At 48.2% G+C, this 12,313-nt stretch overlaps 1 protein-coding gene across 1 annotated transcript in view; it reads left to right on the top strand.

The window, feature by feature from the left end:
* The window catches only part of fng (Fringe glycosyltransferase), a 114,648-nt gene extending 107,795 nt beyond the window's left edge, over positions 1-6,853 (top strand). Inside the window, exon 10 of the mRNA XM_065448205.2 lies at positions 1,194-6,853. Coding sequence (XP_065304277.1) covers positions 1,194-1,248 — 55 coding nt within the window. The 3' untranslated portion in view covers positions 1,249-6,853. The remainder of the gene's footprint in view (positions 1-1,193) is intronic.
* The last annotated feature ends 5,460 nt before the right edge of the window (positions 6,854-12,313 follow it).

Raw genomic sequence — 12,313 nt, forward strand, 5'->3', positions numbered from 1 at the left:
TTTAATAACCAGTTCGAAGTGGCGCCGCCTTGAACTGCTCCATTTCTTTGTTTTTTGTCGCCTCGGCTGGGCAGCCTACGTTCGCGAGTTTTTCGAGTGAACCTGTTTCTCGTTTAACTTTCTTTTTCGCGTGGAATGCTATTTATCAAACGCGGGGGTAAAAACGCGGTGCTTGACCTTTTATAGTATAGAGCCAACCTAAATAGCTAGCTCTCCAGGTCTAAAGTCGAACAACACTGCTCGGAGTTTCGCTCGAAGTATGAGGTGTCTTTTGTCGAGCGCGAAGTGTCGTGCCTGGTTGGCGTGCTGTGACGTATTTCGAGCGTACCCGATGGACTATATCACGCTAGTGAAGTTAGGCACGTAACTGTGCTTGCAATGCTGCGGGTAGTGGCAGGCATGCGGAAACTGTGGCGTCTGCGCCTCAGAAGTTGCTTATAGCCAACGCGTCTGCGTGTGTGATGCGTATTTATCGTAGTTCCTGCAGTCTGGTGTTTATTGTGTGTGAGAGAGGGAACACGAGGAAGGTAAGGAAGTTAACCGGAGGTGTCCGGTCCGCTACCCCACTCAGGGGAAGAGAGTGGAAAGAGTTCACGAATGCGCGCAAGGAAAGTGTCACATGGTCAAAGGTGATCTCGCAGACGATCATTAAAGAATGCGCTATTGCGCATTCAGTGCCAGTTGTGTGCCGATTAACGGCGTGGTCTGCCTAATCTTTGTTTATTAAAATAATATAACGGAAAAGCAAATAAAGTAAATTATACTTCTAACCACACTGAAATTGTACAGCTTTGTGCTGCTGAAACCCGAATGGTGGTCAGCAGCGGGGTGATGTCGGTAGGGGAGTAGAAAGACTGTTAGAGAGGATAGCGTAAGAGAAGGCCAACTGTTTAAGATGCATACAATCCCAGTACCTTATCTGCAGGAACATACAGGTCGCGCATTTCATATTTTGTGCTTACGGGGATTCCCAAGAACCTGGGGTGTTATGGCTCTAGTGTTCGTGCAATTTCCTCGGATGTTTTGCGACAGTGCAGTTAGACTATACTTGAGTAGTTCTGTTTTCCCTATAGGTGCGGCTGTTTTCTGTGCCGCGCATTAAAGCTGGAGTTTTAACTGCGCGGGAGTCGGGTTGCTCCGGGAGCTCGAGACGTCTCACTCTCTGCTCTCTTTCTTGCTCTACTCTCCCCCAGGTTCCTGTCCTTGCACTGCCAGCTGTTCCCGAACTTCAGCTTCTGCCCGAGGTAGCGACACGCCTAACGCGCGCGCTTCGGGTGTGCTACGCCGGGTGCCAGCGCGGAATGTGCCAAGAGCCACGATGCCTGCCGTGCACACCATGCGAGGAACGAAACGCGGCGTCAAGCAGCCATCAACGGCGCGTTTCGTTTGTAGTGGACTTCTGTCTGTTGTTGTACGAACTTCCCGTGCTTCAGCCGTCGAGGAAATTGCGGCGGGCTTCTCTACACAGTGTGCGAAACTGTGGTGTGGAACATTGCGCAGTGAAGCCTTGACTGAGACGTTGCTGTGTGGCGACGGCGTTTGGGGACGCGCGAGCGGTCCATTCGGCGTGGGCGCCGCGAACTTCGGTCGGTGCGACGGTGTGACGTCGCTAGTGGCCTGCCAGCTCCGTGGAAGACAGTGACTCGCTTCACGTGGGATCGCTGCGTCATGTGGAGACGTTAATTCAGTCTCGCGTCGTCAGAAGGATTTTAAGTTAAAGCTCAGTTTGCTAACCCCCCCCCCCTTTTTTTTTTTCTTCTTTGTGGTTAACCTGGCTGGCATTTCTTGCCTCGTGTACCAGGATACAAACTAAGCAGAGATCTCTCTTTGGTTTTGCACCTTGAGCAGAACGTGTACAGAAAGCTACGACCGTATTTCTTGTAGAGGTGTCAGATTCTTGGACAGGCGTCAGGGAAGAGTGTTCGCGTCTGCTGGCCCTTGTGGCCAGCAGACGCGGCCAAATCTGATAACCCAGTAAAACTGAGTAGGGTACAAAGGTTAACAGTCGCGGCCAAAGGAAACTGGGGACTCGCGGCGACGTCAACAGGCAAATAATCCTGCACGCACGCTGCGAGTTCCCCAGTGGCAAAGGAACAATCACTGCAACTCAATATATATGGCTGGTGCCTTCGGGCCCTGCGCGTAATACTAGAAATGCTCAATAAAATTTAAAATGTTGTTCAGCGGTGTTCAGTGACTGTCAGTATGCCGGTCAAGTATGTAACAGAAGAAGAAAATCGGGAGACGATGTGCTTGTTTATCGGGACTCGTCGCGGCGGGGTCACCGTCGCTGGTGCGAATTTCTGTCGTGAACCTATATGGTTCCACGACACCATAATGTCGTACGAGGGTCCCACTTCCCTGGGAACTCTCGCGTGTGCGGATGTGCAGCGAGGATGTGAGCCCTGATTGCACCCTAATTGGATCAAACGCATCGGGTAATTTGGTTGCCTTCGTTCCAGTTCACGCGCCATTTAAGCCTGCTGTGACAGTCATTGTGCCATTTCGCAACGCGTAGTATTCCGATTTCGCACGCTAAACGAATAGCTCCGCAGAAGTTAATCACGTGCGTTGGCGTAGCTCTTACAGGTGGCACGGAAATAAGAAGGCGTTTAACAGCTTCGGCATGAGAAAGAGTATGCGTTACGTATTTTTGGGCACGTGTTCAACGCTGTGTTTTCAATGTTTAGGCCTTCGACTCGCAAATATTTCCTTCGATGCCGGTCCTTTTGTGCTGTATACATTTTATTTCGCTCTGTCTGTAGGAATTTCTCGTATGTTTTTTTTATTATTATTGTCATTATTATTTTGTTTTCACGGACCGATTGTTTTACACCACCAGTATATGGAATATCTGCATTCAGCGTGTTCAGTACGTTAGGCTCGGTTCAGTGGTTGACACGCTCACTCACGCGGTGTCGCACCCGAGTCAGAAGTTGTGCACGAAGCGCAAGACGAGTTCATCCAGAAATGCAGTCACGACTCTGTTTACGCTTGCTGCACGGCCAATCAGGCGCACGAGCGCTGTAATGTGCGTTTTGCATGCAATCTGCTAATGTTACCGTGGCATCTTCATAAGGCCCGCTTGCGGGATGCTGTCAATGGAGGTTCGATCGCTCGTGGAGTAAAATTTGTGTCTACGTACGCGTTGGTGGAACTCTGCATTCTGACTTGCATTGGTGGCATTGGTGGCTAAGACATTTTTTTTTTTTTGTCATGAACTCGCGGTTTTCTTTTTTCTTTTTTTTTTAATAGTTGCCAATGCCTATTGATCCATTTCACGTATCTGTTGGACCGTGAGCTTTACACAGTCTTGAACATCAGTGTAACCAAGAAACGCCTAGAATTAGCTCTGTTCAAATCGTGCATCGATCGAGCCACACAGTTTGTCATAGTTTCGCACATAAACTGCTTTCTTTTTTTTTTTTTTCTCAAACAGTGTAACATTAACGCATCGCGTGTCCGCGTCAGTGTGAGTCGGGGCTCTCCTGTCCGAGCCCAGTAAACGTTTCGGCTAGTCGAGTGTAACAACATTTCTTTCAGAACCATATTGCAGTCAAACGTGAGGACTTGCAATAGGAGCGTTATATTTCAACGTCGACATGTGTCTGACCAATGACATGCAAATCGTCAAACGGGAACTATTCGCGTGAATCACCGTGAAATTTTTACTCTTATAGGCCGGCATTGGCATCGGGACCTCCAAAGCGTGCGGGTGGGGCGTTTTCTATGTAAAGCGGACTTCTCGTTTTTAACTATTTTAAAACTGGGAATTCTATAGCAGGACTTCAATAGCTCCCGCTATGTGCGTGCGAATAGCTGGTGACTTGAGATTAATTTCCCAATCATCTTTCAATGTTGTGCTACGGACTGCTCACAATAACTTTAGCCCCAAACTTGACGTCCCGTCTCTTCGCCGTCTCGCTTTAGCCACAAACAATTCCTCGTGCACTCTCCGATATAACGTATAAAGGAACGCACATAATTTGACGAAAATGTCGCAACCGCGTATTCAGCGTTTGTTGCAACCTGGGTGAAGTTCACCTAATGTTCCTTATGGCCCACTCACACTACTAGGCCGACCCGACACCGATTTCGGTCTGTCGACTGTCGGCGACAGCGTTTTTTTTTTTTCTATCTTCGCGTCGGCGCCTCTATCACACTACTGTATCGACGCCGACTATCTGTAGACGGTCGACGGAGAACGCGGCGTCGGTATACAGTGTGACAGAGGCGCCGACACGAAAGCAAATACAAGAAAGCGCTGTCGCCGACAGTCGGCAGACAGAAATCGGTGTCGGGTCGGCCTAGCCTGACTGAACCTTTGCTGTCCGCACCAACTTTCTCGGTTCATCTCCCTGCGCCTGCGAGTCACTCGAATACAAAATAGCGCCTCAGGCTGTGCAGCAGCAACGCCCGCGACGCGCAGTTACGACGCCTGTTCGGAGAGAGTGCTTCGTCACTCTCGGCGCGAAATGACGAGGCAGAAAAAAAATCGCTCCCTTAGGCCTCGCGCGCTTGTCTCGAAGCCAACACGCGGGCGACGCGAGCCAGCCTCGCGGGACGCGATGGCTCCGAACTTGCGTACAAAATCAAAAGTGGTGCGCGCACAACCCCGCCCGACCGCTTCTTTCTCGCCTCTAGTTTGTCCGAGGGGGTAGAGAGAGGCGCGTAACAGCAGTAGTAGTAGAGTAGCCGGCGGTCAAGTATAATACCGCCGTCTGTCGCGCGCCGGTGCGGAAGCAACGACCTGTAATTGCGTCCCCGCGCACGACGACTCTCGCCTGCGCTTAATTGAGGAGGCCGCCTTGTTTTTTATTTAACGTCCTTTTTCTTTCGCATTCTTCAACCCGCCTTGGAACACGTACGGGAATGCCGTCGCTGCGCGCGAGGTCGGTAGCCGAGACGAGCCACGCAAATAGCCGCGAGCAGCCTCTGCGCTGACCAATCAAAGTCGAGCGCGATGCTGGCCGAACGAACAAGCAGACGCTGTCCATTTGGCGGCGGTGACCGCAGACGCAGCGTTCTTTAAAGATAGCGGACTGGCGAAGGGATATATATATCGCCGCGGAGAACGCGGCACTTCGGAGCGCGCGTGATGTGCTTCGAAGATAGGCCCGCCTTAATTACGTATGCACTGGAGAGCGAGCTTCAGTTCTTGTCATTTTGTTTTTTTTTAGGGGGGGGGTGGGGGGGGGGTGGCATCCGTGGTCACCTTTAGAGCTTTCCGCTTGCGCTTTCCGGTCTGTCAAAAGAAGCTGACAAATGAACTCGTCGGGCCTTACTTCTCTCAAACTTCGCCGATAAGATAATGCAGCCATGGCGCGATGGCGGACCCGTTCTGACACTCTCCACGGCAACGCTAACAGAGTTGTGATGCATTCAACGACGTTCGTGAAATAAACGAAAAATGCAGGAGCGGAGAACGAGTTTACTGCCGAACGTCTATTTATCGAACTGAAAACGAGACTTGCTACCTTACAGCCGTGTAGCAAATATATTCCTCATATTCTCTCTCTCTCTCTCTACTTTCCTCTCATTGTACCTCCCCCCCCTCTCTCACTCCAGCGTAGGGTAGCAAACCGGATCTTGCCCTTTGATTACCCTCCCTGCCTTCCCCTTTCTTCTCTCTCTACTGGCGAGTTTTTTTTGTTTGTTTTTTCTCCTTGAGGAAGACAGATCGCACAACCGCACTTAAGATTTTTCAGACGACTAATGACGTAAAAAACGCGACAGTGCTACACAAGCAAAAACAAATAAGCGTGACTGGAACGGCACTATATCTCAGCTCTGCTATCTGCATAAAAAAAATCGCCAACTAGTCCGGTTATCAGTTTACTTGCTATTAATGACATGTCGCTTATTATCTCGAAACGTCAGTGATACTTGTCAGAAGTCAGCTCTAGGTTATAAGTTGAACTTCTTTGTCCACGATATGATTTCGTATGGGCCATATGGATCAGGTTCTTTTTAATGGAGGGATATAATGTAGTCGAGATGTGGCACTCTTGATTTGTAACCAAGTGTGCTGGTGTGCCTTTTGGCTTTGTGCATACGCGAAGTGTTTGTACAGTGTGGTCTAGTGTGACAGGGCGTGGCTGTATACTGCATAAAATACAGCGTTCTGTATTAAGCGCCAGAAAATGGGTCGATGTTTTCGTATCAGGAAGCGAATATCTTCGTCGAGTGACAGTCGGTGAGAAATTGTTGGTGCAATTGTCGAAGGCATTCTTCTGAACCATCTCCTGTCATGATGGCCTTCGCTGCATGATGTCACAGCTGGGTGCTTAGAATTTTTACGACCGCATTACTCTTCTCAATCGGGTGAAGTCGTTCTTGTGCAATGGTGGCTTGCCTCTCATATGGACAAGAGAAAAACATTTTTTTGTTTGCCTACTTTTCTTTTCGCGAGGTTCGTGCTGTTTCACATTGTGGCAATCCTCAAAGCGGTGTCTTGGAAATGTATTGTGATGCGTCTAGCACGTCTCACGCTAGACTGCGAAGTATTGTGTGTATATATATACATATATGCGTGTAAATAATCTAGTTGCAATGGGGAGCATTCCTCGTCGCCATGTCGACGGGTGTAGAAATGTGTCACAGGTGTATTTTTCTGTATTGGTGTACATATACGTGGCGACGAAAGAAACCGAAATGGAAGAAAGTGCTCGAGCCTTTCTGTATTTTGTATAAGAGACTCGTCGCGGTCGTACACCGCGCCGTGGACAGCTTTCTCGTAGTATTGTTATTATTTTTGTGCTGGCGGATGCGGCGAAACAGCCCCATCAATCACGTACAAGACTGAGACTGCACGACTAGGAAAATAATAAAATAATACATGTTTTGAATGAGATGCATTGTGTGGTGTGCTCTTCCTTTCCTTCTTTCTTTCTTTCTTTTGGACGACAGCGTCGGATGGATGGATGGATGGATGGACGGATGGACGGATGGACGGATGGACGGATGGACGGACGGACGGACGGACGGACGGACGGACGGACGGACGGACGGACGGACGGACGGATGGATGGATGGATGGATGGATGGATGGATGGATGGATGTTATGAGCGTCCCCTTCGGAACGGGGCGGTGGGTTGCGCCACCAAGCTCTTGCTATTATACTGCCTAATGTCCTACCTAGGTTAAAAAAGAAAAAAGAAACGATAAATTCCCATAACCAAAATTTCTGTCCCCTATTGTGAACTTTGTTTTTGTACGTCTCCGTTTTTTTGTCGTTTCTTTACTTTTCTGCCGCCGATCTGCCAATCGCCTCTTACTATATAGGCTCTATTGCGGACATGTTTACTTTCCCCCTGCTCTCGCTGAACCCAAAGGCTTCAAGGAAGCCAGTGGTGCCTAAATGGACCGCTGGGCAGATGTCTTCAGATTTTAATAAAACATGCTCCATCGTTTCCCTAGCTAAAGCAGCGCTACGTAGAGACTTCGTCAGTCGGGAAACTCCCCTTGGGACGTAGTACTAGAGTAGACTCTAGTACTACCAACAGACTGACGCTTGCTTTCGCGTGAGGGCGCTTGCGATGCAGTTATCTCTTCGCTATTTGATTTCGCCTTGCTGCGCTAAAGAGTCGAGGGTGACAAAAAACCGCAGTGAAAGAGATCCCCGGGCATAAGCTTCGCGCATGTATAAATGCATGAGAACTCATTTACAAGGTTTCCAAGTTGTCGTTTTCGGGACTTGTCGCCTTTGTTCCGAACGGTTAGATTTATATCTGTTGGCGCAGATCCTAAAGCAAAGCGTTCGTGATTCACCACAACGCCCGATTAATTAAAGTAAGTTTAGTTTCGCGCCCATTTTCCGCTGTATAATCCCGGAGCCTGGGAACTGTTTGTCTGCCAGAAGCCTAACGTCAGCTGTTTATCCTTCTCGTAGTGGGCTATATACGACGTCGCCACGTGGACGACGGGCTACGTGGTTTCTGCTTGCTAAATCGTTTGGTCCTGCTGCGACGAGGCGAGTCCCCGTTAGACCCCTACCGGAAAAATCAAGCCCTTTAACTCAGACGTTCGCTCACGTAAAATACGGTGTAACTTACCGGCCTTGAAACGCTTTATTGGTGGCGGTGGCTGTAGAGGTCAACTTGTTCTATTTTCGGTCTTCAGCTAGGCACTCGTAAACCATCGATGCCATTTAGATAACGGAAATCTTGGAAGTTCAGGTGCACGACGTCAAGTTAGTGGGCCGTTGTTTCCAATTCCCGAGCACACGGCGACGTCGCTGAGGAGGAAGATGGTTCTGCAAAGGCACGCCGGTAACTGCTCCACCCAAGCGTCGCCTTTCAATCTATGAAGGGTAAATGTGGCACGCAGACACATGTGGCGTAAGCATGTCACTTATCACTATAACACCGGAAAGAGTAAATCATCAAGGGGATCAGGCCAAGCAGAGACGGGACGGATGCCTCCACTCCACCAGGTACAGTCTTGCAAGATCAAGGGAAGCACGGCTAAACATCGCCACTCCCTGGACAAATCGATCACGAAGCTTGAAGAGGAGGTAGAACATCTCTCTTCTGAAAATTATGTGCCCCTACGGGAGGACAAAGATCACACGGAGGCACACGGAACAGCTCTACGTTTTACCCCTTGGAGGATAGTATGTTCGATAAACTCTGGGCGATCGAAGAAATAATTTTTCACGCCCCTATGCTCGTGATAAAAAAACGAAACACACCGGTGACGTTGGCAGTCCTATCTTGTGTCGCCACGCCGGAGCTCGCGCTGACAGCGACCCACTGAGGTGCTGTGGTGACACTTCCGATAGGCTGAGTCCCTAAGTCACACACGGTTGGTATTGCGGAGACCACAATGCTCGAAGGCGGCTCGCAATGGCGCTTCGGAAAAGACGACGGGCGACTTGAGGTGCCGTCACCGCTGGCCATTGCGGGGTGTTTTCTTTCATTGCGAAAGCATTATATATGCCTCGTTACGCGAAAAACCGGCGTTGTAGTTGGCGGCGTGATCGAATCATGGTACCGAAAATGGCTGAAGTCAAAGAGTAAAAGCACATGAATAAATATTAGAAGCGACGCCAACTTTCTCAGAGAGGTTGCTGTAAATAGATTAGTGCCGTTGGAAGGAATATTAGGGCAATTTCTGTCCGGGTGGGAATCGAAGCCGAGCCTCCTGGGTACGAGACGAGCACGTTTCCCTGACGCCACGGTGCCTTTTGTTTTCTTTATTACCGGCCTTGACATACACAAACAATACACAAAAGATAAAACATGTCAACAAGTATTTTGCTGGCACTACAAATTGAATTTTTTTGTTTCAATGCTGCCAGTTTATCTAGCATGTCAGTCCATGTTGGCTGTTCAGGGAGTGCCCGATGGACATCCCTGAACCGTACTACAGCTTCGACGAAGTGATCGCGTTAAGGTTGCGACCTCCACGGTTCTGGTTGACTAAACGTGTGGCCTATTGCGTGCGTGGTTGGGCATACGAGGGCGCAGCAAATGGGTCGGAGGTGGCACGCACACGCCATGAGTTTATAAAATGAGCGCATAAAATAAAAAGCATTAATGTGCAGTTGAGTGCCGCTGAGCGGTCCTTCGAGTTAACTCCCCGCGGGCAAGCGAGCGCTTTGTTACGCCTGGCGCGCTTTCATTTGGCCTTGCCGAGGCGCCGTTAAAAGGCAGGTGAGAGTTTGCGCGGACAAGCAACGCGCAGAAAAACACGCTTCATCGAAGCGATTGAAATGCCCTCGCGTTCCCACACCTAAGCAGTCTTAAGTGTCTCTGCCGAATTTTTCTTTTTAGACCACACAGAATTAAACACACACACACGCACACACACACACACACACACACACACACACACACACACACACACACACACACACACATACGCGTGCGGTGGATATCGTAATTGCAATTATTGAGCTGGATTACTCGAAGCGGGGGACAATACTCGCAGAAAAAAATCGAAATTCATAATGGCCTAATTAAGAAATATGCACGATATAACTTTATACTTAAGTAATTTACGCTACATATTGCAATTTTAATTGTAGCTTGCAAGGCATATCCACTTGAAATATGACTTCTAAAGATTAGTGACGTAGCTAGGTCGTCTTGCACCCGGGGCCCATGGTCTTCTGTGACCTCCGACCCCCCCCCCCCCTCCCCCTCCTTCACTTTCGTTCCCAGAGATCGCGAATGTAGCAGGCGCCACTTATGGCCACCTAGCGCGCGCTTCCAACAGTACGCTCGGGAGCAGCAGCAGACGACAACCGTTTGCAGCAAGGATGGACGAAGTTCGCGGTTGCGATTTCACCTTTGTTCGGGAGGCAGACTGCTTCTTCTGCTGTGACAGCTGTAGGAAAGACGCTGGCCTCTGCGGGAGCGGGCATAAACACGAGGTTACTGCAGTATTTGGGACAACCCGGTCCAGATACGTGCCAGGTGCGTTCCGCACACAAACATGAACCCCATCTACATGAAGTGGAGATCATGTTAACTAGCCGCTAAATTTTGTTGAGTAATGCGATGTCTTGATCGTTTTCTTTAAATTCTGCCCTTGCCGTAATGTGCTTCTTACCTCGATAATAAGCACCCGTCGTTAGTGCATACTTATTTCTCAAGCAAATCCGCATGGTGCGATGTCTGCACGCGCCGTTGTGATCTTGCTGCCGATGAATACATGTGACATCGCCGAATACGTGCAGCCAAAGTAGCCTCAAGGAGAGTGATTGCGAATTTATTGATAGAAACGCGTACACTAGCCAGCGAAGTCACCAAACGCACGGGTTAGTAAGAGTGCGTGTTAGCGCTATACCGCGGATGCAATTCTGCTGCATACGCCGATGAACTGCCGTCCCGCTGCAGTTCTCGCAATTTAAAATTCCCAAAGGCAGCTGCTTGGAAACGTACAAAGCTAAAGCCTGATCAACCGTTCAGTACTTTTTTTTTAGTGTTACTAGAGAGAGATGTGACATGAGATATATTTAAATTCAGAGCAGCGCCAGTCGCCTAGAGGAGTGCATGCGTGATTCCCATTTATAAATCTGGTGATCCCTCCTTTGACTCAAACTACAGGCCCATTTCACTAACAAGCATATGCTGTAAATTTCTAGAGCACATCATATCATCCACCGTCATAAAATTTCTAACAGATAAAAATTTCTTCTCTAGCAATCAGCATGGTTTCCTTTGTGGTCGTTCCTGTGAAACTCAACTATTCGAATTGGTAACTGACCTCCACGAAGCCGTTCATGGTGGACTAAAAATAGATGCTATATTTACTTTTTTTCCAAAAGCATTTGACAAAGTTCCCCATATTCACTTATTTATGAAGCTTACGAATCTTAACATAAAAAGTAGAATTATAAATTGGCTAGCTAATTTTTTAACCAACCGAAGTCAGTCAGTGCGCGTGGGCGGGTACTCATCTTCACTTTCGCATGTAAAATCCAGTGTACCACAGGGTTCGGTCGTGGGTCCAATATTGTTTCTGATCTATATTAACGACGCAGGATACACTTTATCGTCTACTATCACGTTATTCGCAGACGTCTGTATCATCTACAGACGAATTAGTAACGCCCAAGACGAGAACTCATTACAGGTAGACCTCGACAAACTCCCATTTTGGTGTTGTCAGTGGCAAATGGAAATTAACATTTCTAAAATTAAGGCCGTGACGTTCACGAGAGCACGTAACCCGGGATTGAGCTACTACACGATTCAGCGAATCCCTGCTGAGAAAGTATCCGCATTTAAATATCTCGAAGTTTATTTATCCTCTGATTTATCTTGGAACGAGCCCATTAATACAATAACCAGTAAGGCATCCAAAACGCTCGGCTTCATTAAACATAACTTATATTTGGCGAACTCTGCTACTAAGTTACTAGCATTCGTACGCTTGTTCGTTCAAAGGTATATAGAGTACGCATCCACTATTTGGAATCCGCATCAAACCTATCTGATCGATCAACTCGAAGCAATACAAAATAAAGCACCAAGATATATCACAAAGAAATGCTCGCGAAACTACAGTGTGACGAATATCAAGGAATCACTTTCATTGCCCTCTCTTCAAAACTGCCGATTAATAACATTGTTATCACATTTTCACGCACCTTATCATAGTAAATCCCTGTTCCGCGAATCTTAAATCAATGCAGCTCATAGTATTTTTCAGCGTTTGGATCACCCATATAAAGTGCAACCATCTCTTTTTTTTTGCTCGCACTAATCTGTATCGTCATTCACCATTACTTTTGGCAATATATGATTGGAATAAACTACCCAGGAACATTGTACCTGCCATTAACCATGATGTTATTGTTAA

The sequence above is a fragment of the Dermacentor albipictus genome, chromosome 8 (assembly GCF_038994185.2).
Source record: "Dermacentor albipictus isolate Rhodes 1998 colony chromosome 8, USDA_Dalb.pri_finalv2, whole genome shotgun sequence".
NCBI lineage: Eukaryota > Metazoa > Arthropoda > Arachnida > Ixodida > Ixodidae > Dermacentor > Dermacentor albipictus.